General features: G+C 40.9%; 1 protein-coding gene across 1 annotated transcript; it reads right to left on the minus strand.

The window, feature by feature from the left end:
• Positions 1-19,653: 19,653 nt before the first annotated feature.
• On the minus strand, positions 19,654-27,127 carry LOC119890388 (protein FAM104A). The gene is made up of 3 exons (XM_038701648.1): positions 26,597-27,127; positions 26,227-26,344; positions 19,654-21,783 (listed from the first exon to the last, which is right to left on the minus strand). The coding sequence occupies exons 1-3, from the start codon at positions 26,611-26,613 to the stop codon at positions 21,562-21,564; spliced, it is 357 nt and encodes a 118-aa protein (XP_038557576.1). The 5' UTR covers positions 26,614-27,127; the 3' UTR covers positions 19,654-21,561.
• Positions 27,128-27,225: the final 98 nt, after the last annotated feature.

Consider the following 27,225-nt stretch of genomic DNA (forward strand, 5'->3'; position numbering starts at 1 on the left):
TGTTGATGAATATGCATTTTTCAGCTGCCCCTTTTTAACACATCAAACACTCACTGTACTTGTGTCTATAGGCTATTGTTTCCTTCTTTAGCAACTATGCTTTTTGACAAATGGTTTCAACACCAATTTCTTGAAACTGTACACTGAATCATGCAGACAAGACCATAATTCCAATATTTCCCTCATGTTATTACCATGGATTTGGTTATAACATTATGCTAAATGTTTACAAATACCCCCCCTCGCATGTAAGGTTCTGATTGGGTGGCACGGCGCCAGCGTATTGTCAGTCACAGAATGTAAACAAGACTGTGATTGGCTGTTGGCCAGTCCGCATTGGGCTGTCTGAAAAAAAAAGAGAAAAAGGCAATAACTGGCCCTGCGGTTTCAAGGCTTCCCGGGTTAGATGATGAAAGGGGATAAGAAGAGGCTGTTTCAAGGCGCCCCAAAGGCGGACCCCTATTGGCCCCGAAGCCATATGAGTCAAGCGTGAATCAAAGGGAATACTGCAGAGAGGGGGAAATTATATGTTGGATATTTAAAATAATCGAGGTTAGTTTTCGGATAAATGCGGACCAGCGATGCCTAATTATTATGAAAAGTTATGACAACAAGTAAAACGAGCCTCGAAACAATTCAGGTTATAGGTTGCACGTGAGGGTGAAAGGCGAGGAGAAAAAAAAGCTCCGGTTGTGGATCGCCCTGCCGAAGTACGCTTTAATGGAGAAAATCTGCACGGAGTCTTTCACCATTTTAAAGTGTGGCTGCATGAGGTTTGTCGTAGTGGGGTTAGTGCCGTAAAAAACAACAAAAAATGTAATTTGCTTGAGTTAATCGGATGATAGCGTCTCATGCTGTTTGTGTAGGCTAACCTAGTTGTGGTCTGGCTTTAGTGGCTGAATTCAGATCAGGGTGTAAAATGCTTACATGGAGCCAGGAGACGTAGAGGGCGATGTATGAAGACAACGATAGAGACAATCATAAATGTTGTGCAGCCAAAATATTTGACTGTTTTTAAACCTGCATGTTTGTACCATGTAGCCTGTTTTTTTCATTCCACCCATTTAACAGTTTTCCCCCATCACAGTTTTTCCTTAAAATACTTTTGCCTGGCCCCCTGATGTTAGGTGAATAAATAGCTGCAACTGTTTCCCATCCTACAAGGCTGTTTTAACATTTTATGTTCATGCTTTGTGAGAATAATAAAGAAGATAATTAGATTTATTTACTTTTCATTTTGGTTATTTCTCTACATTGGGCTATTTATTACTATACTTTTTAAATAGCCTAAATGTTTAATTTAACTGTCAGGTCACAAGAAATGAAATACACAAGGAATAATGTTATGACAAAAAGATTTATGTTACATTATTGCAAATTTTCTTGTGTGTTAGTGACCCCTTGCTCACATAAGATTTAGTTTTATTTTTTATCACTTTAGCCTGCCTGACAAAAATACTAAATAGTCTTTATTCATTCATTCATTATTTATTTACTTTGGGACAGATGAAACCTCAAACTGGCTTGTGGTGACTTGTCAATTCACAACGTTTATAGCCTGATCCTAGATTTACCCAACTTAGACCTACATTAGCCTAATAGAAATATAGTAAGAAAATATGTCTGACATTAGGCTTTCTTTACTTGCGCAAATTAATGTCGTTCTAAATGTAATGGATTTTTTGGGGCGTCCATTCAGTGTGACCATAATGTCATTTACCCAAGCAGACACTATTTTCATTGTGCGCTGCCTGTGTGAGATTTTACTAAAGGTCGGCTGCTTTGCTTGAATACTAACTTGTATTTTAGCAGAGGGTGTTGGAATTTCATCTCATCATGGGCTCACCTCGAGTGAGTGCATGCAATGTGAAACAGTCAAAGAGATGGTTAGTTGCACACACACGAGCGCGCACAGTAATATGCGTGCATGTGCACGCGCACACACACAACAGACAGAGTGATAATTAATGCGCAGTGAGTGATTTCTTAAGAAAAAGACCAGTTTTACGACGAGGATTGTCCTTGATCAGCGATGCGTTAATGATTGACAGTCTGTGCCTCCCACCCACATACAGACGGAGGAAGGGCCCTTGGATATTAAGGACAGACAAACTCATTGTCTATATGCTTGTATTTCCACACAAAAAATATCAAGAATACTATAAGCATGGCTGATTATCTGGAACATCTGACTGTGATAAAGGATACACGCTCTGGAAAAGTTTGAAACAAAAATGCTCGAGATTAAACTTGCATGGGCGTTTAAAATATATTGTTTTTATGCATTAACTACTTGAATACTGAAAATGTCACTGCAAGAATTTTATATTTAAAAAAGCTAAAATCATCCAAAATGAGTGATTGCATGTTGTTGGTTTTATGTGTTTGGTTTGCTTGTGTCATGACCAAGAAATCATTTGAAGTGTGTTGACAATGGGTAGCCTTTGACGTGTGTGGCACATGTGCATGATCTGATTGGATATCAGTCAATATATAAATTAGATGCAATTAATCACATATTGACAGTTGTATGCATAAACAAACATTTAGGAAGCAAATTCAACAGCTCTTAATTTGTGTGTATTCTTACACAAATATAAAAAAAATATACATATGAAATATTTTTTTCCTGTTTAGGCCTATGTGTGGATTGGCATAATTAAAGTGGGATAGATAGATGTGTGTGTGTGTGTGTGTGTGTGTGTGTGGTGGGGGTGCTACATAACAACTTGAATTGTAGTGGCATATGGCACAACCAGAAGCCTACTGAAGGTTGGCGCTGTTTCATGGAACTGTCTTCACTTCAAGGAGAGAACCCGGATCTTACCACACTAATAAAATTGTTCATTTTATTTTTAGATAATTCTCACACTCAACACATTTCAGTTTTTAGCAACAGGCCAATGACAGTCTGTTTTGAAGCAGGTCTCGTAAATTTACACCATACTTCCTCGGTCTGAAAACAAAGGATCAGTGCCTGCAAAAGACAGTGGACACAGACAATGCACAGAAGTGTCATATGCATCAGAGCAAATGGAGCACAAAAAACAGATCCAAAACAGGACACATGCCTAGTTTTAATAAATATATTCACCCCTAAAAAGAAAAGACCAATTTCTCAATCAAAATATTACACCCAGTGATTTTGCTACTGAAGCATGCAGGGCAAAGATCTAATAATTTGCACTAGCCTACAATCCTGTGACATCCTCTGGCACCTTTGCTCTTCTTTACCTTCCCCACCCAGGGAACCTGACATCATATTTTAACCCTGTCATTACCTCACTGGGGATTTTAGGAGGACAGTTTCCCTTTGTAGCCCTGCAGGCTCACAATGGATATGACAACATTTGCAAAGTTCACCACCAGTTGGAGGCTTCTAGTACAATTCCACTGCTTATAGCAATGGACAAAAAGCATGTGTGTTTGTGCTCATGTAGGCTATGTGCTGTAAAACCTAATCATTGCAACTAATGAATTCTACTGATTCACCAACGCTAATATAGATATAACATAAATAAATAAACAGCTTTAGTTGATGCTCCATTCAAATAGCCCTATTGATTATTGCCTCAGACTGTATCACGCATTAAGTCATTATGTTCCTTGACCAAGTCTTGTGATCGTGGATGTCTAACACAGCTGTTGAAGGCTTAACAACACACAAGAGCAATATTGTGCCTCCATTATCAAAGTCATCAGCCATGTTTTCACCCAACATCTGCAGCAATGGGGTGCTGGGGGACACTGGGGGATGGGGAGGTTGCAGGATGCTCCCATGGTCATGTGACCAAGATGGCTGTTGTCACTAAAAAGCTCTTGTTTGAGAGAAGAAAAGGGGGCTTGTGGTGTGATTGATTTCTCCCCCAGCTGCAGGTTGGAGGAGCATTGCATAAGCATCACATGGCTGAAGAGGGCAGCGATCATGTAGATCAGTTCAGATCAGTCCCAGACACGCCTGGTATCTCCCAGACCTAGAGAGAAGTCCTTGGCGAAGTCAGCCCAGCCATTTGGGCTTCCTCTTTTCATTCACAGTGCCTCTGCATTGATTTTACACAACTTGAGTTTTATCCTCTTTCTCCTCATGACAACCTAAATGCGTTGATTAGGATATTCTGATTTCTCTTGCCAGTTTGATAGAAAAATAACACCACAGGGTTTTTGTTGGCAGTGCAATGGTGCAAATGAAGGCTTTGTCCTGTGATATGAGAGAGATTCTGTTACGCAGCAGAGTATGCTCCAAGTTGACTGGTAACATAATATAACATAAGTCCTCTGCATGCAGATGAGCTCAGATGAGACCAGATTATCATGACATTTCACAATGAGGAAGTATGGAGAGTCAAGCATGTATGAGTTAAAGTTTAGATTCCCTTAACTGTAAACAAAAGTCAAATGATTTGATATAAAAATAATGACACTTGATCATTATTGCAAAGAATAATAAATGCCAATTTAATAGTTGGGACTATAGAAGCATAAGCTTAAATCAGCAATTACAACTTGGTTTACACTTAAGCAAAACATGCTAAAACTTTACCTTCTCCAATAAAGTTTTGCATTGTGTGGTCACAATGCAAAATCTAACAATTAGCAATGTGAACCTCAGCGTGGAAAACCTCGACAGCCAAACATGTTTGACAGTGGCAACACTGTACAATCATCCACCTCTCAATAAACTGCTGTTGAATCAAAAGGGTGAAGAGGCTGGGCCACAAGTTACTGATGTATGATCAACAGAGAGTCAATTATTCAGGCCTTGCAGCACAGCAGGCTGCAGCCCCAACTAAAAATGTATGGCTTATATAAATGGAATAGTTAAAAAGTATTATATGTTGATGCTCATCTACAGTAACAACAACAACAATAATAACAAGCATGCACTGAAGTCAGAGTATGTTAAAATGCCACGGCTCCTGATAACAAGCAACTTTTGAACAATCAGAGAAAACTAAGCATTCCCTCACAGTTATCTGATTTGGTGCACTGATTGTAAAGTAATAACTAAAGTGTACAGCAATCCCCCCGCCCCCCTTCCCCTCTCTCTCTGCTATAAATCCAGCTCAATCATCATACCAGCGAATCAGTTTATATGACATGTATATGCTTTTCGCATGAAGTTTCCAATTAAAAAATGTCCTCTGCAAGGCCTTAAACTGCTTTCCCCTCTATAGCAGAAGGCCCTTCTGTCATATTAATTTCACATCCCCAATAGCCGACTGTGGTTACGACATAAAAGTGATGGTCTGTGTTTCAGTATCCCGGCTGATATGACTCCCAAAGATATGGGGTCCTTTTTATTGATCTCCAAATATGCAGTTATCACTCTCGCTGCCCACCTGACAATCGCGCAATGTCTGCCAAAGATAAAAGTTTAACAATGCTTGATAATTTCAACAATGCCGAAGTGGAGAATAGAAGAAACAGCAGCGGGCACAGTGAGTTCAACGAGCAACATGTGCTCTAAAATCCTCAGTGTAAACCTTCAGGTAGAAAACCATTGACACTTAAATGGCTTTTCCAAACAATTTTTTTTGCATAGTTTGAATGTTGATTATGGATTTGCCAAACAAATACGCCCACGCAAAGCAAGAGACACAAGGTGAGAGAGATAAAAACAAAGAGACATCCATTTTTTTTTATGGTGCACACAGAGTAATTACAAGCTCCACACAGTGTCTTCCAGCAGGTTAGGTATAGTGGTAGGTTGTCCATTTGATTAAACCACTAGACATGCATTGAGAATCATTTTCCAGCAAACACAGAGCTAACTTTAAATGTAGTCTAGATACAGTAAAGTGGTGTCTGATTATTAATCTGTGCATCCAGTGTATACACATATCTTCTTCTATGTATTTTCTTTTTCATTATGATTTATTTTCAGAGGTGTAATATCTCTGTAGTTCAATATGAAGGTAAGCTTTCTACATATGCCTGTGCACATACAATACATGTGGGCCAGCGCGTCATTTGCCCCTCTAACATAGATATTGCAAAAGATATATAATATTATTGTTTGGGCGAATATGACCAGGGAGCCATGTTCTCCGTTCTCAGGAGGACATGACACATGGCTTAGTCTAGAGGATGGAATAATGTGTGGCAGAGTGAATGGCTGCACATGCTCATTACTATCATTAATCACCAGGGACAGAGATGCCTAATGATAGAGAGAGGAGGGACTTCACAGAGGGAGGAGGGAAAGGATATGACAGAGATGAAGGATTCCTCAAGAATATTAACATTTGGAAAATATAAGTCGCCTTCTGATTCATTTAAATGTATCTATTTTGGGCACTTCTGGGTCTGGCAACATCGCAGGGATTGCTCGAAACAAAAGGAACAGTGTAATTAATATTAGGCTTAATTGTCACTCTAAATTGTCACATAATTCTAATTTAATGTGGCGATCTCACTCTGAGTGTGAGGGGAAATTGGGCTGAGCCTGTTCCCTTGTGGTAAAAATCTCTGTGGAGATCAAATGGGGTGTGTGGCATTTTCTCACAGACGTTTGATTGTGAACTGATAGATTCCTTTAATGGAGCTTCCACTGGCTGCTTGGCTGTTCGTCGCCCAGTATAGCATGCAGCTAATGGGAGTAGCCGAGCCTTGAACCAGATCTCAAGGTGGAGGGGGATCTGGTGTAGCTATGCCAGCTCTGCAGCCTGTTCGGTGGGAGCTAGAGGCCCTGAGCTTGGCCGTCCCTCTGCAGCAGCAGAGGCTCTGGGGATAGTCGAGCATGGCAAGGGCAGGCTGTTTGATCAGCACATATTTTTAATTGGCTCCAGGCACCCTGGAGTGTCAGCATTGCCACGGTGTAGACTCCTATTGCACCTTTCCTAATTAAAATCATTACAAATTCCAGGCGCATCATAAAGGATTAAATGAGACTTCTGTCTGTGTGTGCGCGCCTCTGTCAGTGAGTGTGTTTTATCCATTGGTGTGCCTGTGGACGGGTGCGTTGTCTCCTTGATAGCTAACATGTATAGCTTAATTGTTTTTTTCCTCAGTAATAGTAAATGAGGGAGGGCTGGCTGTAATCCTGGTTCAGTAATCAAATTACATGAAAGAGAATCTTCAATCTTCAACTCTCAATATATTAAAGGTGGAATAAGTTTCTATATGTCTCCTCAAAAGAGCTAGAATTTAATATGAGCCCCAAAAACGTCTACTTTGGGGAGTGTTTAACCTACAGTTTTTTGTCTTTTATTGAATATTCACATCTGTCCTGCTGTGTATAGCGGGTTTAATGAGAGCAGTTTGTCTTACTCGAAATAATTGATGTCAAACAAACTGTGCAACTCCATGGAGAATTATTTTGAAAGGCTTGGAAAACAAATGGTCTCAAGAAAACTTGTATTAAACTTCATTGGATGTTTTATTCATCACTTCTTTGATGGGAGCAAAACTCCTTCCCTTTGTTAAATTAGATTATATAGATGATGACGATATTGTATGAAAGCTCAGTGATCTTGCTGCTATACTGTGCTTTAGGGGACTAAGGAAGGAAGGAGTGGCTTCAGTCTCCTAAACAAAGGAGGCTTAAATATCTTAAACATCTACCAGTGCCACTTTGCCCCGAGGGAGCATAGGAACAAGGGAGTGTTTCTTTGGTCTGATATTGGAAGCTAGAGTTCATGAAGGCGAAAAGGCAAGCAATGACTATGGAAGGAGCTGCTCTGTTCAAAAACATGCCCCTAAAGCTTTAACACACACCCTGACACAAACATTAAAATCATATGACATATGACAGAGAAAATTACTACAATTTATAAAGGTAATAACCATGTCTGACCATAGTTTAAGATGAATATCTCAGTCATGAGCCATTATGAGAACCTCTACAGCATTCAGGGACAATACATAAGTGTTGGACAGAAGCCTCAGAGCACAACTCGAAGCCGATAGTTATGGCGACCAAGATTGATAATGTCGCTAGTGGAACACTGTGGGACTCCTATTCACATCAGCAACCAATAAAACTACGGCAACTCATATAATAGTTAATGGACAGTATTGTCCAGCAGTGAATGGACATGCTATGTGTAGGCAGACACAACAATGGATTGTATACAGACGTCCCATGGTTCACTGTAACTTGTGGTTGGGGATGCGAGGACTAAACTAGTTGCAGATCGAATTGTGTAAACACAGAGGACTACAGTGTTTTTGATTGTCCAAACTGAAAAAAAAAGTGGGATGCAGATGGATGAAATATAAAAATTACCCTGGGAATTAAGTGTTTCTAGTGATTTATGTGTTCCCAGACAACAGGATTTAATACATAAAAACGTTGGTAATTCTAAGCCATGGTGGGGACTAAACTGAAATTGAAATTGAAAAAATATATTATATACATATTTCGGAGGGCTATATTTGTGTTGGCTTGGTTCCTATTGACTCAAGAAGAACAGACAACAGAGAGATGTGGCAGGGGAAAGAAAGTGAATAATGGATCGGATAGATGACTGAGGGTGGGGTGTCTCTTCAACCATCGCTGCTTCCTGTCCGGAAAAGTCCATTCATCATTTTCACGTCTTTGTGTCATGGCTTACTTTGGCAATAGCTAGAAGTGTGGCAATGATGACACAGAGGATTGATGAGGTGCAGGCGGGGGTGGCTAGCAGGGGTTTTCGGTGGAGATGGTCAAACCAGATGTGTTGTGAGGTGGGGCTGGGATGGACTACGAGGGGAACCTGATGAAGGTCATGATGTTACCCATTGGCCCCATTAACCATTTCCATTTCCATACACATGACAGTAGGCCACGTAGAAAGTCTGGATTTTGGTGCATATTCAAATAATACACCAATAAAGTATGTCTTAAATCCTCAAAAACTATCCGCATGCCATTACCCAGCACCATATAGGAACACTGTACACATAATGTGGATAACAACCTGCAAGAATTCATATCACAAAGACAACATACTGTGTTGAAATCATTTAAAAACTAAAAAAAACTTTTGCACTTGATATCTTTCTCATGCCTGTACAGTAAATATGAAGCTACCGCCAGCAGCTGGTTAGCTTAGCTTTGCACAAAGATCAGGAACGGGAAACAGCTAGCCATGACTCTGTCCAAAGGTAACAAAATCTGCCTACCAGCACCACTAAAGCTCACAAATTATTAACATGATATATCTCATTTGATTAATGTGTACAAAAACCAAGTATATTAAAAAAATGACATTGAGGTTTTACAGTTTCCAGTCTTTTGCCAAGCTAGCTACCCAGCTGCTAACTGTAGTCTCATATTTAATGAGAATGGTGTTGCTCTTCCAATCTAACTCTCAGTAAGCAAGGGACTTAACACTTCCAAAAAAAGAAAAGGATTCTTTTTGTGAAAAACGACTAAAATTTGTCCAGTTTTGTCCATGCTGTTAGTTTCACCTTGAGAAGTTTGTCAGTGTTTGTTTATAAACTGTAATGTTCTTTGGGTCCAGATGATTCGCCCCCTTGCCTCACGTTGCTTTGAAAACTCAAAAGTGTTTAATGTCAAATCTTATTCACTTACAAATGCGGAAAATTAGCCTTAAAACTAGTATCCTGCACCTTTTTAGCAGCATGTGAAACATTAATTAAGGAAGTCATTCACATACTTATTATATTAGTTGTTACAGTATTTTGCCAACCTCCCTGTGAGGTTTTTGTGTAACTAACACATGGTAGCAGGCATGCAATAATATTCTATCTTACATTAAATCAAAAAAGACCTGGCCCATATATCCCATTGTACCTTGAAGTCTCTAAATTTTAAAGCTTAACCCGCCTCCTCTCTGCTGTACAGTAGATAAATGCTCTCAGGTCCACATTAGTGCAAACAGTGGTTACTGTACATGAGTGGGTATTGCTGGACTCCCCCTTGTGGTAAAATATTACACAACTGTAAAAGACCACAGTCTGCCAGACAGATAGGAATACACGGAATTGTGAAGGGGTAACTGAACTCAAACTGAATTAAATCAGAGCCAAGAGTTATATCAAAAGGTGTTCTCTCTCCCCCCTCTCTCTTAACTTCACTGTGTAGTGTATCCCCTGCTGGCACTGGGCGTGCTCCGAAGAGTGTGGCTCTCCCAACTCAGTAGCTGATCAGAACCAGGTGGTTAGGACTCCATGTGCTTTCCATTTATGCAGGATGTAAATGGATTCAATTAGATCCAAATGCACAACCTGTCAGCCAGGGGGAAGTGGCAGACTTTCAAAGACCATTAGATTATGGACAGGATTTGGAATAAAAACTTCACTGGCCGGGTTGTGCCATTAAATTGGTTGATGTGAAACTATTGAAGTGATTTGAGCTTGCATGCTGACTGCGCACTATTCATGTGGGCGCAAATTCTGTCACACACACCCCTTCCCAAATTATCATTAGCACCGCCCCCCCCTTTCTTTTTCCGTCTGTCTCTCTCTCTCTCTCTCCCTCCTTCCCTGATTCACATACAAATGCAAACACACAAACAGCATACATAAAGCGGTAGTTTTTCCCACACATATTGCCGGTGGCCTCGCAAAACTTGCCTGCATTACAAACAGTAGCTTTTACAGCTTTAAAGTCAAATGACTCCATCAGTCATGGCTGTTAAGAAGCCCAGCCATAAAAAATTAAAGACTTCCAGCAAATTGACCAACTGTAACACATCTCCTTTGTTTTGATTGGCTAGAAAAATATGATGTCTACTGTTAACATCCAGTTTCACTCAACGGTCTCTGTAAACATGTAAAATATGGTGGAATTTAGGCCTGTTGAAGGAAAACCGTCATTCAGTGACCATCTAAGCAGTGATGCATTTTCACATCTTTGTTAAGGAAGCTTTACAGAAATGTATATTACTGGGCCAAGCAGATGTGGTAAATACAAACCAGTTTCACTCATCATAATTTGGAGAGGGGGAGGGGAGGTTGTGTTGAAAACAAAGAACTTGTCACCCAGATACAGGCTAGACAGGAGAGAGGGTTCACTTGACCTATGATTTTAATGCAGAGAGCCTTTACTTTACAAGCCTGATATAGAAGTGAATCAATGGGACATTTCTAAGCCATTATTATCAATCACCATTGCTTAAGACACCCTAATGAGCTCATTAGATAAGATGAACAGCAGATTGATTGCAAAATGGGGCAAGTAAAAAGTAAGATGTAGAGAAGTAGAAGGTGATGGAGGAGAAAGGAAATAGGTCTCATGGATCTCCAGAAAGAAGAATAGGGGAGTGAAATTAAATGAGTAAAAGACAGGCCATGTGTCTTGGGCTTCAAATTCCTTTTATTTATTTTTTTTTAAAGATAATTTGTGCATCTTTTCAATCAATTTTGCCACCTGCAAACGTCTTACATAGATCAAAGAGATATATATGTTATACTGAGGGGCAGAGGTGGTTTCTGAACGCAAGATGTCATCAAAAAGGGTCAACAAAATGACCACAAACCTGTGTGTCTCCCACGCACAGCTGCTGATCTAAGCTGTCTGTGTTCCCGAACAGAACAGTTCAAGGCGATTCAATAACTGCCTCTGTAATATGGGCAAATAGGATGGAGGGAAAGGAGACAGACAGAACTGGAGGGAGAGAGAGAGAGAGAGAGAGAGAGAGAGAGAGAGAGAGAAGTAGAACAAAGGAAGAAAAGCCAGAGAAAGTCAGTGAAGTCACAGAAGCAAGAACACAAAGAAGGAGGGGGAACGATCTGTATGAGAGTGTAAATGATGTGATTTGGGAAGACATTTGTTCCCCTTGGGCAAGCTTGATAGGCCATTCTGTCTGAATCGGGGGAACGTAAGAGAACCCCGCTGGTGTTGGATCTTGGCTGCTGTGGTACCACAGTGGATCGAAAAAAAAAGTGAAAGTATTTAAGAGAAGGTCAGTATTAAAGCAGAAACAGCCCTCTATGTTTCCACGCAGGACGGAACAGATGTGCTCACAACTCCAGCTGTTGCCAGATGTGGATATAGGGCCATCTGTATGAACTGTGTGTGTGCCTGTATGTGTGACTGTGTGTGTTTGAAAAAAAAAAAGAATACGCAGACACTAAATGCTGCAGCTTACATGAGTCAAATTGAGTGATATGACTATTTTTGATGATTTGATTCTGGCACCCACCTCTCCAATTACCTCCTGTCAGGATTATTGTAGCTCCTGATAGCCTCAAGGTGAATGTTGGCTGGTTTTATGGGAGGAAAAACAGCTCAGCGGTTAACATAGTTTGGATTGTGTACACACAATTTCAGCATCTTGTCAAATTTCGGCATTAAGAAGCCAATCATAAAAATGTTGCTGCACAAACTACACTTTCATCTCATCTGTGGTCAATTATATCCTGAAGTCTGCCTCTATTCAGCAGTAGATCCATACTGACACACAGACAGCATTCACACGAGGTGAATTTAGGAGGCTGACAATATACCTTTCTATGTTAAAGTAAAGGTTCATGCTTCTCCAGGCTCCTATGTTCATTCATTTGGTTGAAAATATCTGAAAACGAAAAAATATGATGGTGAATGTAAAACCAAAAAGAAGATTGAAGGGGGGAAAAAAGAAAGGAAAGTAATTTTTTTGTGTGATCCTAGAATATAAAACCTGATGAGACATACAAAGCTATAAAGTGTTATGAGACCCCAGGAGATGGCAGATTAAAATGTGCAAGGGCGATTTCCACCAATAAAGGTGGAGACAGCGGCTGCTCTACCGCTGTGCTCTGCTCCACCAAGCAAAGAGAATGGTCTGAATAGATTTCAGCAACCTTCATAAAGCCAGGACTAAAGCCACTTCACAAAAGGGGAATAGAAACCAAGCCAATCAATTAATGCCCCCCAACAATGACGAGAACAGACATGGAGAAATGCTTTCAGACCCGGTGTGCATCTGAAACTTGCTGGGTTCCAACATCCTGTGGCATTGAGCAGGAGAGTCAGGGTCTACTCTCCACATGTTCACCGCTGCTTTATTTGTGTGTTCATGCACTTGTGTTCTAATGTATTTGTTTGCGTATGTGTGGGTTGGGAAGCTCACTATTGAATGAGTACATTCAACAGAGAACCTAGCTCTTTAAATGCCAATGAAAATAAAGAGAGGGAAATTGTAGGCACTCTGAAGCAATGGGGAAAAAACCAACAGAGCGAGACAGAGAAAGCAAAACCTTACAGTGCCAAGAGGGACTTCATAAGGTTTAGCAGCTCTCCACTCAAATATATGGTGGCCATAAATCCTCCACTTAATGTCCTTTGGGCTCCACTTTTTATGGGTAGTGACAATGACAGTGAATGACTTATTTAAAAAAAAAGTTAATCAACAGAGCAAATTTCAACAAGGCTGTCTGGACAAGCGCCAAGATTTACTCTTTCAAAAAACCCTATTCAGGTAATGAAAGTCAACATTACGTACTGTTGCACCACACAAGACATTCAAAGGGATGTAAAATATTATGTTTCCACTGAAGTTTGGAAGGAGTGAATCATTAAATAGAAACCAAGCAGACCAATACATGATACGGTCACACTTGAAATAAATTTGTGTTCTGTTTCTTATTTTCACTTTGTTTGTTGACATTTGCAGTGACAATGCAGGCATTACATGACAAAATACATTGTAAAGTATCAGCTGTAAAATCTACTACTCAGGTCTCAAATGTAACAACTAAATCCGCCTACCAGCATTGCTAAAGTGCACTAAATGTTTAGTTTAGAAAAAAGGCAAATGTAAAAATGTCAATTTGACTTTTTAATCCCAATTGCTCTACAAATTATTGAATTTTTGAATTTCTTCACTCTGAGCAGTTTCCAGGTAACCACTGGAGTCTCCAGAAAGTTACTGTCTGTCCCCAAAAATAGTCTGGCACATAACCCCCTATGAAACAGACAATTATCTTTTTTACACGTAGGCTTTTGTATGAATTAAACAAACAAGATATAACGTGTTGATTAGAGAGATTCAGAGCAGATTTTGTCACCGGTTGGACAGAAAGTGATTAGGTATATTTCCTATAATGACGCACTTCTACGTTAAATGGTCACATTTGAAGCAAGAGAGGCATCTGATACCCAAACATTTAGTCCCTGAGATCCAGAAACTACATTGCCCATAATGCAACTCAATAGTTTCGTTCATTAGGCCCCCCTGATTACATCATCAGGGTTATTTTTTCAAACTGTGGAAAGCTCACAGTCACAGTAGAAATTATGTACATGCTGAGTAGAACTCTCATGATGACATGAAACTGAACTTCATGAGTAAAATCAGTGGAGTGCCCCCAGCGCAATAAAGTCTTACATAGTACAAAGATATTCAAGAACAGGGCCAGTAATATTAAACCAGAAAACAATACTTGAGTAAATGCACTTAATCCAATATAGTATCAGCCTTTTGTGTCATATATAGTGCCCTAAGCAGCCTCTGTAATACAATTGCTGCAAAGTCGACAGTTTTTAGAAGAGATGGGATCGCTCTCAATATTTTGTGTGTGTGTGTGTGTGTGTGTGTTATTAAAGCTCAACCATCAAGGCTTTGCGGATGAAAAGGCTTGTCATTGTGTATATTGTTTATGGGAACTTGTTTCCCTTCTGGTTTGATGATTACTCATATTGTAACACCCCTCCTTATAACTGGTCCATCATATTCAAGTGTGCACCATCATTCACTGTGGCATCGAGGCGTTTCAACAATCATGTGCATGCCCAAACAATACTCTGTCCAAGGATTACTCACAGTTTTCTTTGGAGAGTCAGTTTGTTTTTGTCCATATATCCATGACTCCATATAACCGAGCTCTGTGATGTGAGCCTTTTCTCTCCATGTTTCTAGTTGTTCACAGTCAGTCTTGATGGCTCATCAAGTTGTCACGGCCTTCGAGCTTTTACAGCATTCCTTTCTTTATGTAACTATAGGCGATTTTTTTTTCATCAGTGCACACTGACTGTGCTGTAAAATAAGCCCATGAGCAGACCAAAAGCTTTGAGGTGCACTCAAGGCCAGGTACGTTGTGTTGATATTGGAAGGAAGAGTCCTGCCTTCCTTCAGAGTTGTTCAGAGCGTGAAGCCACTTTAGGCTTGGCCTTCCTTTTCGAAGGAATAGTAGGAAATTGCAGTCTTTGAAAGTCTGCCTTAGGGTTTTGTATGTGTGAAAACAAAGGGACTACAACACGAGAGAAAGCTGTGTGGGAGAGAAATGGAGAAGGAGAAAAGAGAATAAAGTTTGGTCGCCATGGCTTTGGTTTCACGTTCAACAGAGGAGTCATTATCAATTGCGAGAGGAGGAGAGAGGGATGGTGACTTAACGACTACCAGCCCAAAAGACATGATAGATGCCTTTAATAACCTCTGGCTGTTTTTTTTGTGTCCTCCAGGATTTGTTGTTATTAACATCTAGGTCTTATTATGATGACCACCTCTTTCAGCGTCTCCCACATCACGCTGGGTGTCAGTCCAGACAGTCAAAATAAACACAGTCAAAAGCCTCCCTGAACTTGTGCTGATGTGGCACTGGTTGATGGTGCCGGTGTGTCTCAGTCGTGACCAAGGGATGTGGCTTCACAATAGTCAGCAGTGAGGAGAAAGCACAAGATCCTGCTTGGTGGTCACCTGTTGAATCGGTTGCAATCTACACCTCAAAGCCCCGTAGCCACTGAAAGAACGCCACCACACTACTGCTTGCAAAGGCGTGTTTAGGTAAATGGTGTTTGATGGTTTTAATAAGCATTTCCATTACGAAGAGGAAGGAGGAAGGAGAAAGCTCACTGGGAATGCACGCAGGACCACGGGAGCCATAAGGACGCATGCTCATCACTGCTGAAAGAAAAAATGAGAACATTTTATTGTGCTTCCATTTCTTTTGAAAATAGCAATCACAAACACTCAGTCCTTTAGTGTGTCTAAGTAGCTTCAAGCTCTATCACAAGCATAGATTTGGTGAGGGCCCATGTTTTATTAATTTGCAGATGAGCTCAGCTATTGATGGCGTTTGGCTGCCCATGGGTTCAATTAGGATAATACAGGGAGAGGGGCAGATTATGGGCGGCTATTTAAGTGAGGGTATATCTCTTCCTGACAGTTATAGTCCACATGCAACAAATTGCACCTCGGTGGCTGTGAGCGGCGCCACATCAGTCCTCCGGTGATGAAACATGGCTGTGTGGCAGGTCAGCCGCGTGGAGACGACACCAGGCTGTGTGAGCCATGTAGCCTGTCCTCTCTGTGCTAACAACACAGGTCTGAGTCCAGCCTATTCCCATTCAGTTAATATGGGCCATTTAGAAAACAGCGGTCTATATGGTGGTGTGCTGAGTGCACACTCTACCCAGCCAGCCCAAACCAGTCCCACTTAGCATGACACTCTCTAAACTATTGCACTCCTTCTCACCGGCACACTCAGGGTTGAACGCCTGTGAGTGTTGACAGCTGAACAGGGCAAAACCGAACCATGTAAACATCCCGGTTTACAAATACAAGCCAGAGTGCGTGAATATTCTCACATTCAACCATAAAAGGAGGAACAGTTGTGGCCTGCGTGTGGGACAAGAAACTGCTCACGGCCTTCCTTTCTATGTTTTGGGGTGAACATGACTGATCGGGGGCCTCGACTGTAACTTGCAATGAAAACAGTCTACTGTACATTGTCTCCGGAGCACATTGTGTGAAATTGAATAGGGAGGCCTATAAAGTCAAAGCGGAGACACCGACCCAAGCATGCAGAGCCTTTCGGTTATCTTACTTTTCTGTTCAGTCCGTTCAAAGCATTAAAACTGCAGACAGCTCTATAGAGAGTGGCCGAGCTGTTTTCTTTTGCTTAGGCAAATGACGACTGTTTCTCAGCTGCATTGGGGCAGTATGTTTAGGCTACAGTCAGTGAGATAACCCAGTCCTCCCCTCCACCCCCTGTCAGCAACAGTTGGGGAAAGAGTGAGCATACACAGGAGCGGTGACTGGCTAAGGAAGAAGATCCTCCTCAGTTTTTGTTTCTTTTCTTTCTTTTCTGTCTGTCTTTGTATTTTAACAACCTCTCTCCTCAACTTGATTCAACTGGCTTGCTCTGCCACCAGGTAAAGTGTAGTACTCTCTTAGATGCAATGCACAAAAAAATCTGTCACAAATCCAGAATTTCTAACAATAATACTGTATGATTGTATAATTTGTCAACATGGCTGTAAAAGGAAATGATAAAGGCTTGTTGAAAAAAGGACTTGCAAAAATGCAGTGAACATCCCAAGATCACCTGAATATCTATCCATCTTAATTCCTGACCTGTGAAGTACTTTATCATCCTGACCCACTAACCCTTCCCTCTCCTTGTTTGCCTGCCAGAGCTTTCCCCGTTCTCTGCTCCAGCCAGGCCGGGGCAATAGGGCACCGCTAATGTGTTTGGTGGGTCATTAATTCTTCGGATGGCCATGGGGGCAGCGGAGCAGGCAAGCTTTGTTGTTTGATGTTGGGCGAAATGGTGGTGGGGAAGGCAAAGCAGATGTTTGTGTTGGCTGGCGAGGGAAAGTAGCATACGTGATGCCAACCCAATCACCATCTCATGCTAGGCAACAGCTGCCCAAACACATTTCAGCCCAAAGTCTGGCAAAGACAGGCGAGGGTGACCAGATAAGCTTTACCTCACTTTTCCTTTCTTTCTTCATGTTCCTTTAGCCATGACTTCATTTATGTTTTGAATACACCATAGCTGCTCACTTGAAGGACTGTCCTGTGACCAGTTTCATCCTTTTTCTGGTTTTCAAAATAAATTAGATTATTCAAGGAGATTGTGTTTTAAGTTTTGAAGCCAAAGGTGAACTGGACACTGATAAATATAAAAGACACAGTAGTTTGTCTGCTTGTCTGTCTTTGTTGCGTGTCGCTGATGTTCACTGTGGTTTTGCCTTTGAGGAGAGATGGGAATCAGAGAGGACACAAAGAAAAGGAACCATAGAATAACCCAGATTTTTTCGCTGGCCACGGTAAAAATATAACAATGTATGCGCATACATAGACCCCTGAACAAGGACAGTTCATTTAACTCTCTCCTGCCTCTCCGCTCAACTGATATGAGCCATTCATCACCGCCCACCTTCATATCTGTACTCTGCCCAGGAAGGACAGAGTGTGTATGTGTGTTTGTGTATGTGTGCGTGAAAACAGATTAAAGATAAATATCTTCTACGTTGTCCACACGTTTTGATACCGTTGTAGAATTTCCCAGAATTTATGAGATTCAGACTGCAGGGCTACAGTTTGCGTCCAGCTAACACTTAGAGTGTGCTGCCCTCTGCTGCTCTTTTCATGAACATCTGGACAGCTGCTGTTCAGAAAACACACTTTGCTAGGATTTATGCTGAACAATACTGTGCTTGTATCAACGTTTTATACTCTTCGTCCAGTAAAAATAAAAGCCCTTTACTTCTTTTCTGCGTCCACTGATCAACCCTTCACCCCCCGAATGACATGTAATCAATTCAAATGGTTTTCTAGTGAAGTGTTGATTTTTATACACCTCCCCCAAAAAGAAGCCATTTTAAACAGCATGTGCAAGAGGATTTAAGGGTTTTGATGCCCTATGATGGCTTGTAATGTACTGTAGGTGTAAATGCTCACCTGCCCAGCGACTGGGGATGAAAAGTTGCTGTTTAGCTATATCTCTGTGAAATGCATCAGGTTTCAAGCTTGAAGTCAATGTTTTATTATACATGGACCCTGTTAAATAAACTTAAAACACAATATTTATCCTGTATATGTTCCTTGCTGACACAGGCTTTTTGTAAACACTGATCTCTCCTGCAGTGTGTATATATTACCAGAGTATTGTAAACTAACATAAATAGTAAAAAAAAAAGAAAAAAAAAGAAGCCTAAATGGGCCCTATGGACACTTCACTGAATTAGCAATTCGGGGTACATAATTCCTTTAATATGCAGTAATGTTTACTCACACAGAAGTTTGGATTATCACTGGGAAAATATTTATCCCCGCTGCTACTAATTGCATCCTCACCACCTTAATTACAAAGCACTTTCCTTGCTCTAATTTGATGTTTGCTTCAAGATACAAAAGGCAGTTCAAAAGAGGCATACCTCAGATGATGCTAAGATGAAAAGTTCACTTACGACTCATTACTTGCCCCACTCTGTGTGTCATTGTGCTGTATGTTTGGTAGCTGCATACAAGATAATGAGAAGGCATGCACCTGAGATGCAGGAAGATGTCCATTCCCGAATTATCACTGGCTCATTCGTCATCTCTAACTTAATAAAAGGTGGAGCGAGGGAATCAAAGGAGGCAAGTAATGAGGACTCACAATAGCCGGCGAGGTAACCGTGGTTACGTGTGGTACATTAATGTATGTAATCTGTTACTGCGTCTGTGACAAGACAAGGACATGTAGCGTGCTAATTAAAGAAACCTTCCACTGCTCCTCGCTAAGACACAGGTCATATCTCATTACTGATGGTTTCGATGCATGGGGAGTCATTCATTACTGGCCATTTGGAGGGAAAAAGGGGAGGATGTGGGGATGGAGGGGATTCCTGTTTGCACATAGCAAGCAAAGCTAATTTCCTCATATTAGACCAGTATGAATAGATGTAGATCATCCCAGCATCGCCATGTGAGGGATTTATTATATAGATTTTTAAATCTTTACTCTGCTGTCACTTCCCAACGAACAAAGAATAAAAATGAATGGAGAAAGGAATACCTTTGTTCAAAAACATTATTTTATTTTTTAAATGAAGGGGTATTTACATGAAAAAGAGTCAATGGCTAAGGTTAATGTCATGTGCATTACTAAATAGAAAAAAATATATAATTGAAAAATAAAATAAACCACGTCTTCAAAATGCTTTTGTTTCTGACACACCAAGTTGAAAAAAAAATTGTTTTAAAAAAAATACACAGCTGAGCTGACTGCTGGGATGAGGGCTCAAGAATGAAACTGATCCTGCTTCATGAAAAGGAGACGCACAGCCTTACGGTCAGTGCTTGTACCTGGAAGTTCAGTGCACAGGGACACATGTGTAGCAACCATAAAATGGTAGTGCACAGGCAGAAAGGCTGGTCTGCCATTTAAAAACAGCATTTTAGTGGCTCCAGTAATGTTGCACACAAAGCCTGGGGAATGTCTTTTTGTTCCTAAAGGCTGTATTGTAGCCCCCCTCTAGACAGAAATAACTATGTTTTCCTACATGCTCAAATGCCACATAAACAGTCCCTCTATAAAATAAAAGACTGAGAAAGTCTAAGAGTATGAAAGGTTGTAGAGTGCATGGGTGTAACTTTTGTTTTGGTTTCTCTTTGTGGTCATGAGAAGCTCGTCATGTTATGACCACCATATTTTTCCACGATCACAAGAAAACAAAAATAACCGTAACTCCTTAACTAGTCTGATCTATAATTGACAGTTATTACTTTGTGTTCATTGTTAAATAACCACAGGTGCCGTCACTCTCTAAAGAGGACTAGCATAGTGATACTAAATGGACTCTTCCTTTGGTTGTAGTTGCATCAGTTTATAATAACAGTGTTGAATTCTGATGTGGCAATGCTGCTAATTATAGAGGATTATTCCCATGTCACAATCTCCAGCATAATTATTTAATGATCATGACAAGACAGGATGGGTTGTGTCAAGATCACCAAGGGATGTCATATAGGATCATGAAATAATTAGTCAATTACATGATCAGGAGAAAATAAAACATAAAAATAATAGCTAGAAAGCAACACCTTTGCATAGCACTGCCATGGCTGCACAATATTTTAATAATCATCTATGTTTCTTCTGCACCAGGAACAATAAACTCACCGGACTAGTAATTAAATATGAGATCAATGTAAACCCAAGTACATGCAGTAGTTGATGGAAAAATAGCAAAAGTGCTCAAAATTCCCTGTCTTGCTGTGATGAGAAAAATAAAAAGAAATTGTAATCCGCACTAAAACCAAATCCATGGCCCGACCCTCCACTACATTTAACTTAAATCTATTGAAAAGATTTTTTAAATACTCTACCAACTAAAGGACAGAAAACATAACTTCCTTTGCTAAGTTAACACCCATGGCTTCTACAGGTCCCCGTCTGAATATGAAAGCAAATGAGCAGTCCAAGACAAGTGCAAATCCTCCCTGAGACTGGTCCATGTACTTACACAGACAACAGATTCAGCATACAGCCCAAGTACCCAACTAGGAGACTAAACAGGTCAAACTGACCGGCCTAAAATTGTGATTGGTGCCATTTCTGCAGCTACAGTAGCACTGTTTTCATACAACATTTAAGACAAAACACAGGGATTCATCATCATCTATCAGTCACAATATGGCTCTGAGAGCAGCATGTAAACCAGACTGGTCAGAAATCAAGTGGATCACAAAAAATGTTTAAGTTGATCACACAGTTATTATTGCTAAATTGATTATCATTTTGATTTATTTGAAAGATGAACCCCCTCCAGATACCTGGCCAGGACCTGGTTTCCATTCACAGATATGTAGATCTGTGTGATACCACAGTAACTGGAAATGGGTGGGAAGAGCTGAGTGAAGTGAATCAGCATGTGATGATCTGACATGCCTCGAGGCTGACAGAAAGACCTTCAGGTCGTCATGTGTCTCTGAGGTGACCACGGCACTGCAGGCTCTGGAAGTGGGCCTGCCTCAGGATGCGGTTGATCTGCAGGTAGGACACCAGGTCTGTAGGGCCAGCCAGTTCTGAGGAGTCACTAGAGCCGAGTGGACTGCAGGGACCCGTAGCACACTGACTGCTACAGCTCCCAGCTGAGTGTTCTGGGCTGCTGATGCTGCTGCTGCTCTCACTGTTGGATGACTGAAATGCAGATGTCAACGTTAGCAGAGGGCTAGCCTAACATGAACATCTGGTACAGTTCAAACAAACTGGTGCTTTTTCCCTTCTTGATTAGTTGTTTATGCTGGTTTGTTTGTGGTGCAAAGCAAACCAACCACAGGATTTTGCAATATAGATAGTATTTTGGGCATCAATTCAAAATCTAATCCACTATTAAATCCATCTGTTGATAGTGAAACCTGGAATGAAATCGATCTCCGAACTATATGGATGTCATGAGAACCAATACTTCCGAATCAAGTCGATACTAACATTCTGAAGACATGTTGGTATTCATTTTGCTAGGTACCGAAGGTACTGGAGATCCAACATGTGAAAGATAGCGACATCCTCTGACAACTTTCACATTTGTTAGTTGTTTTATGTTCAAATGTTTGTGTTAAAAAGAGTGTATGTTGTACATGGGATTTATTGTTTCCTCCCCACTTCACTCTAAGGAGCTTTGAGTTTCAATGATAAAGCGCTATATAATTGCGTTACATCAGAATCAAGAGTATTTTATTGATTCCCGTGGAGGAATTTTTTAAAAAGGAGGGGGAAGGGGACTTGTGTTCTCTGCATTTAGGAGGCAGACACCATCTCCACATTTAAGAGTACGCTGAAGACTTTCCTCTTTGATAAAGCTTATAGTTAGGGCTGGCTCAGGTGAGTCCTGAACCATCCCTTAGTTATGCTGCTATAGGCCTAGACTGCCGGGGGGATTTCCTATGATGCACTGAGCTCCTCTCTCCTTTACCTTCTCACCCTCTGTATGCAACCTCATCCCATTATTGCATGTTACTAACACAACTTCTCCCCTTTCCGGTACTCTTGTGCTTTTTCGTCCCTCTCCTCTCTCCTCCTATCACTTCCTGCAGGTGTTTCTGGCTCTGGAGCTGTGGAGTCTGGATCTGTGGCTGCGGGTCACCTGCTGCCCCCCGTGTTCCTGCTCGACACCCTCTGCTGCAACAACTATTGTTACTAGTCCTCTTGTTATTATAATCATTAACATTACGATTATCATCATTAACACTACTATACATATCTGTACCATTTTTCATTTAGTCTATAGCAACATCACCTTTATCGTCTGTACAGCTGTGTGTGTATATTATGTAGGCTGCCTCCCTCCCCCCCCCCCCCCCCCCCTCTCTCTCTCTCTCTCTGTTTCCCTCTCTCTCCCTGTTTCCCTCTCCCTCTCTCTCAACCGGTTGAGGCAGATGGCCGCCCACCCTGAGCCATGGTTCTGCTCGAGGTTTCTGCCTCTTAAAAGGAAGTATTTCCTTGCCTCTGTCGCCTAGTGCTTGCTCTTGGTGGGAATTGTTGGGCTTCTGTAAATAGCATCATAGAGTACGGTCTAGACCTGCTCTTTTATGAAAAGCGCTGTGAGATAACTGTTGTTGTGATTTGGCGCTATATAAATAAAAGTGAATTTAACCCATCCTAATTAGGAGCAGTGGGCTGCCATTGTACGGCGCCTGGGGAGCAATTGGGGGCTCAGTGCCTTGCTCAGGCAGCAGGGGTTGTAGCCAAATATGTGGTCTGGTTGCTGCCACACCGACCACTGGTTGCTACCAGTCTCTAAGGGAAGGCTCATTTCTGTTCCTTGTCACACAAACTGTGGCTGTATTAAAAAAGGTCAGTTTCAAGTTTTTATACAGTCTATGGTTCCAAAGTAGACCTAAAGTGACCTTAGATCATTTAAATTATCTCAACTGGCAGATGATACAATTTTTTTGTCTAATAGAGAGGAATGGATCAAAGCAATTAGATGTGTTGAGGAATTTTCTACCATATCAGGCTTAAGAATGAACTTGAACAAATCTGTTTATTAGGCTATCACTTAAGGAATGTGAACTATCAGAAGTTAATGGTATCCCTGTGAAGAACCCAGTTACATACCTGGGTGTGATAAGAATGAAAAACTCTGCAATAACCTAAACTTCAGCCCTATGATTAAACAAATAATGAAAAAGGTTCAACATGTGGTGGATGAGGCATCTTTCACTGACTGGTAGAGTTCTACTATCTAATACTGAGGGAATATCCATATCTATGTATCCTTATCATTGGAAATGCCTACTGAAATATACAAAGAATTAGATAAGATCTTATTTAATTTCATTTGGAGGAACAAACGTCATTTAGGGAAAGATACCCTATGCAACATAAAAAATTGAGATCTGGAGGTTTTAAGTTTTGAAACCTTAAACAATACTTTCCAGGTTAAATGGCTAACTAAGTTGATAAAATGGCCTGGAAATGAATAGATAGTATTTTATTCGCATGGTTGCCTTTATTCAATTCAAAAACACCAAAGTATGAAGAAGACATGGCGAACCAGACTTAATCTTTTAATTTGGCGAGAGAGGGCATGAGATGAGGCTCCACAGTCTTGGGTTGCTGCCACACAGACCACTGCTGCCACACTGGTCGGTGTGATCGCTGCCACTAGGGGCGCTAAAGATAGTGGTCGCTGCCACACTGACCACTGGTTGCAGTTGGTTGTATCTACTATGTAATACATCTTTATCATAATTCTTTGTTAAATATACTATGTTATCGATTATGCCTACTCTTATTGTTGCAATATATATTGCGGTTTGTGTGGTTATAGCCTATCTACAGTAACAAATATATCTAGATCATAATACTTTGTTAAATATAGCCTACTAATTTTTGATTAACTATATTCTTATTGTTAAAATCAGTCTAGCCAACAAGTGGTCACCACACTTTCCTTCACAGGTGACAACACTGGCCTTCTTCTTGTAGGCAAGAACCAAAGATAGAGAGATTTATTACTGCAGGTTAACCACACAAACTGCAATATACAGTGCACCAATAAGAATATAGGCATAATCGATAATATTGTAGGCTATATTTATCAAAGTATTGTGATCTAGATAGATGTAGCCTACTGTAGATTGGCTACAACCACACAAACTGCAATATACTGTACGCCTACAGTGCATTAATAAGATATAAGAGTATATTTTACAAAGTATTGTGATATAGAAAGATGTACATACACACACTATAATAACACAGGCCTTGTTATAGGCAAGGACTAAAGATAGATAGGTGTAGGCTATTACTGTAGGTATAACCACACAAATTGCAATATATAGTGCAACAATAAGAGTAGGTATAATCCATAATATTTTAACAAAGAATTATGATAAAGATGTATTACAGTAGATATAACCAACTGCAACCAGTGGTCAGTGTGGCAGCGACCACCGTCTTTGGCGCCCCAAGTGACAGCGACCACACCGACCAGTGTGGCAGCAGTGTGGAGCCTCATCTCATGCCCACACGCACAAACACACACACAGCAGTCCACTACTTGCCCCTGATGTCTGCGATATTGCAACAAAGTTTGAGTTTCAATAGCGTGAAAAATGCCACCAAAGCCTATTGCTCAAGGAGAGACACAATTTTGCCCTTTATGGTAGGTATAATATTTAAGTGTTATTATTTTATGCACTGATGGACGCCGGCACACAATAGCAAGCATATTATCATATGTAGCGCTGTACTAATTGGAGGATGCATCAAAAAGCCAATAATGCTAAACAAATAAGCAGCAGTCAATACAGAGTCTAATTCTAGTTTCATGTTCGCTGGTCGCGGCCTTAACCTGTTTGTTCAAAACTGTGAGCACGATAGTGGCTGATGGTGGAGAAGTGCAGCCATCCTGTCAGTCATGCCGTGCGCAGTGTAAGGTAGTTTATTAGGAAAGTATGCTCATTTAAGTCTGTTTATGTTTTTAATGTAAATAATAAACAGATTTGTTCAAGTTCATTCTTAAGCCTGATACAGTAGAAAATTGCTTTGATCCATTCCTCTCTATTAGACAAAAAAAATTGTATCATCTGCCAGTTGAGATAATTTAAATGATCTAAGGTTACTTTAGGTCTACTTTGGAACCATAGACTGTATAAAAACTTGAAACTGACCTTATTTTAATACAGCCACAGTTTGTGTGACAAGGAACAGAAAGGAGAGCGACTGTGGTAGCGACCAGTGGTCGGTGTGGCAGCGACCAGACCACAGAATTGGCTACAACCCCCTCTCTGCTCAGGAGCACCTTCGAGAATGGTTCGTGCCGGCGACCCACCGGTTCCCAAGCTACGTCCTCACAGACTGAGATAATGCCGCCCCATGGCTTTCGGTATGTCACTAGATTTTAAGTGTGAAAACTATGTCTGAACAGGAAAGCGCTACAACTACTTAGGCAACAATTAATATTTTCCTTATGTCTCTTTTGTTTTTGGTTTAGACAAAGTGAACCAAACTGCAGGTATCCACCTAACATCTACAAACTATTGCTAGTTAAAAGTTAGTCAAGGACAATTACTAGCCTAGCATCTGTTACAGTTTCTTCAGTGTAAAGACGTTTCCCTTGACAGGTATTTGTACCTCAGAGTCCCAGGCATCCCGGCCTGGTTCAGGAGACAGCGGATGAGCTCTGCTCTGCCTTTTGGCTTGGGGCACCAGGTGGCCACTCTCCTCATCACCACCACTGCGCTGCCGTTTCCTGTTTGGATGAAATGAATATACGTTACAAAGACATTTAAACCACACACTATATCGTTGCTGTCACCCACGCACGAACAACTGCTGCTCGCATGTGTGAACCCCGATCATTTGTTAGCATACACGAGTGACCGACATTGTTTAAATGGCTGCTGTCAGTGGTGGTATTGAAGGCCACAGTGGCGTTACTACACTTGTTTCAAGTAACATTTAATCAGTTCACGTTAAATAAATTATTGTAGGCCTCGCTCACCTGTTTTCAGTCAACATATGATGGCACTAAATAAATCTCGAAGAGTTTCCTTTGAATTTGTTCGGAACAGACTGGAGGACCCGGGTGGTTGACGTTATCGACTTGTTAGCGTAAGTTAGCTTGTTTCCCGTCAGTCGATGGCCTAACGGATATCACCTGAGTTAGCAAACTAACCTCGCCTTGCTAGCTGATTATGTTGAATATTGGTGTGATACTCTGAGCCATTTTGGCAACGCTAAAAAACGAATCGGATATAATTAACTACACATAACGTTAAACTTTAGATGATTGGCTATTAAATTGTATAAAGACCGGGCGTTAACGAGCTAGCGTTAAGCTAGCTAACGTTACTTTAGTTAACAAGACAGTCTAACGCTAGCTAACCTTCTTAGTTGATGTTGTTAAATAGCTAACCACAGCACATATTGCAGAAAAATCGCTTTGTTTCTAGGATAACAAACTCAATGCCAGAGCCCGAGAAATATTACAGCTCCTTTAGTTCAATCTAGCTAGCCAGCTATAACAGGAACAGCTATCACCACAGCCAACCGCGGCAGTTGTGTTTACATGGTACTGCGGCTGCGCGAAGACCAGTCATGGTGCTGTCAAGAGCTAGTTGGAGAATCAGA

The sequence above is a fragment of the Micropterus salmoides genome, unplaced genomic scaffold (assembly GCF_014851395.1).
Source record: "Micropterus salmoides isolate LMB-PRFRI ecotype aquatic unplaced genomic scaffold, ASM1485139v1 Ms_hic_scaffold_10, whole genome shotgun sequence".
NCBI lineage: Eukaryota > Metazoa > Chordata > Actinopteri > Centrarchiformes > Centrarchidae > Micropterus > Micropterus salmoides.

Coding starts and splice junctions, on each gene's coding strand:
- LOC119890388 (XM_038701648.1), bottom strand. Junction 21,784..26,226: donor GGGATGCCTGGGACTCTGAG/GTACAAATACCT, acceptor TCTGCATTTCAG/TCATCCAACAGTGAGAGCAG.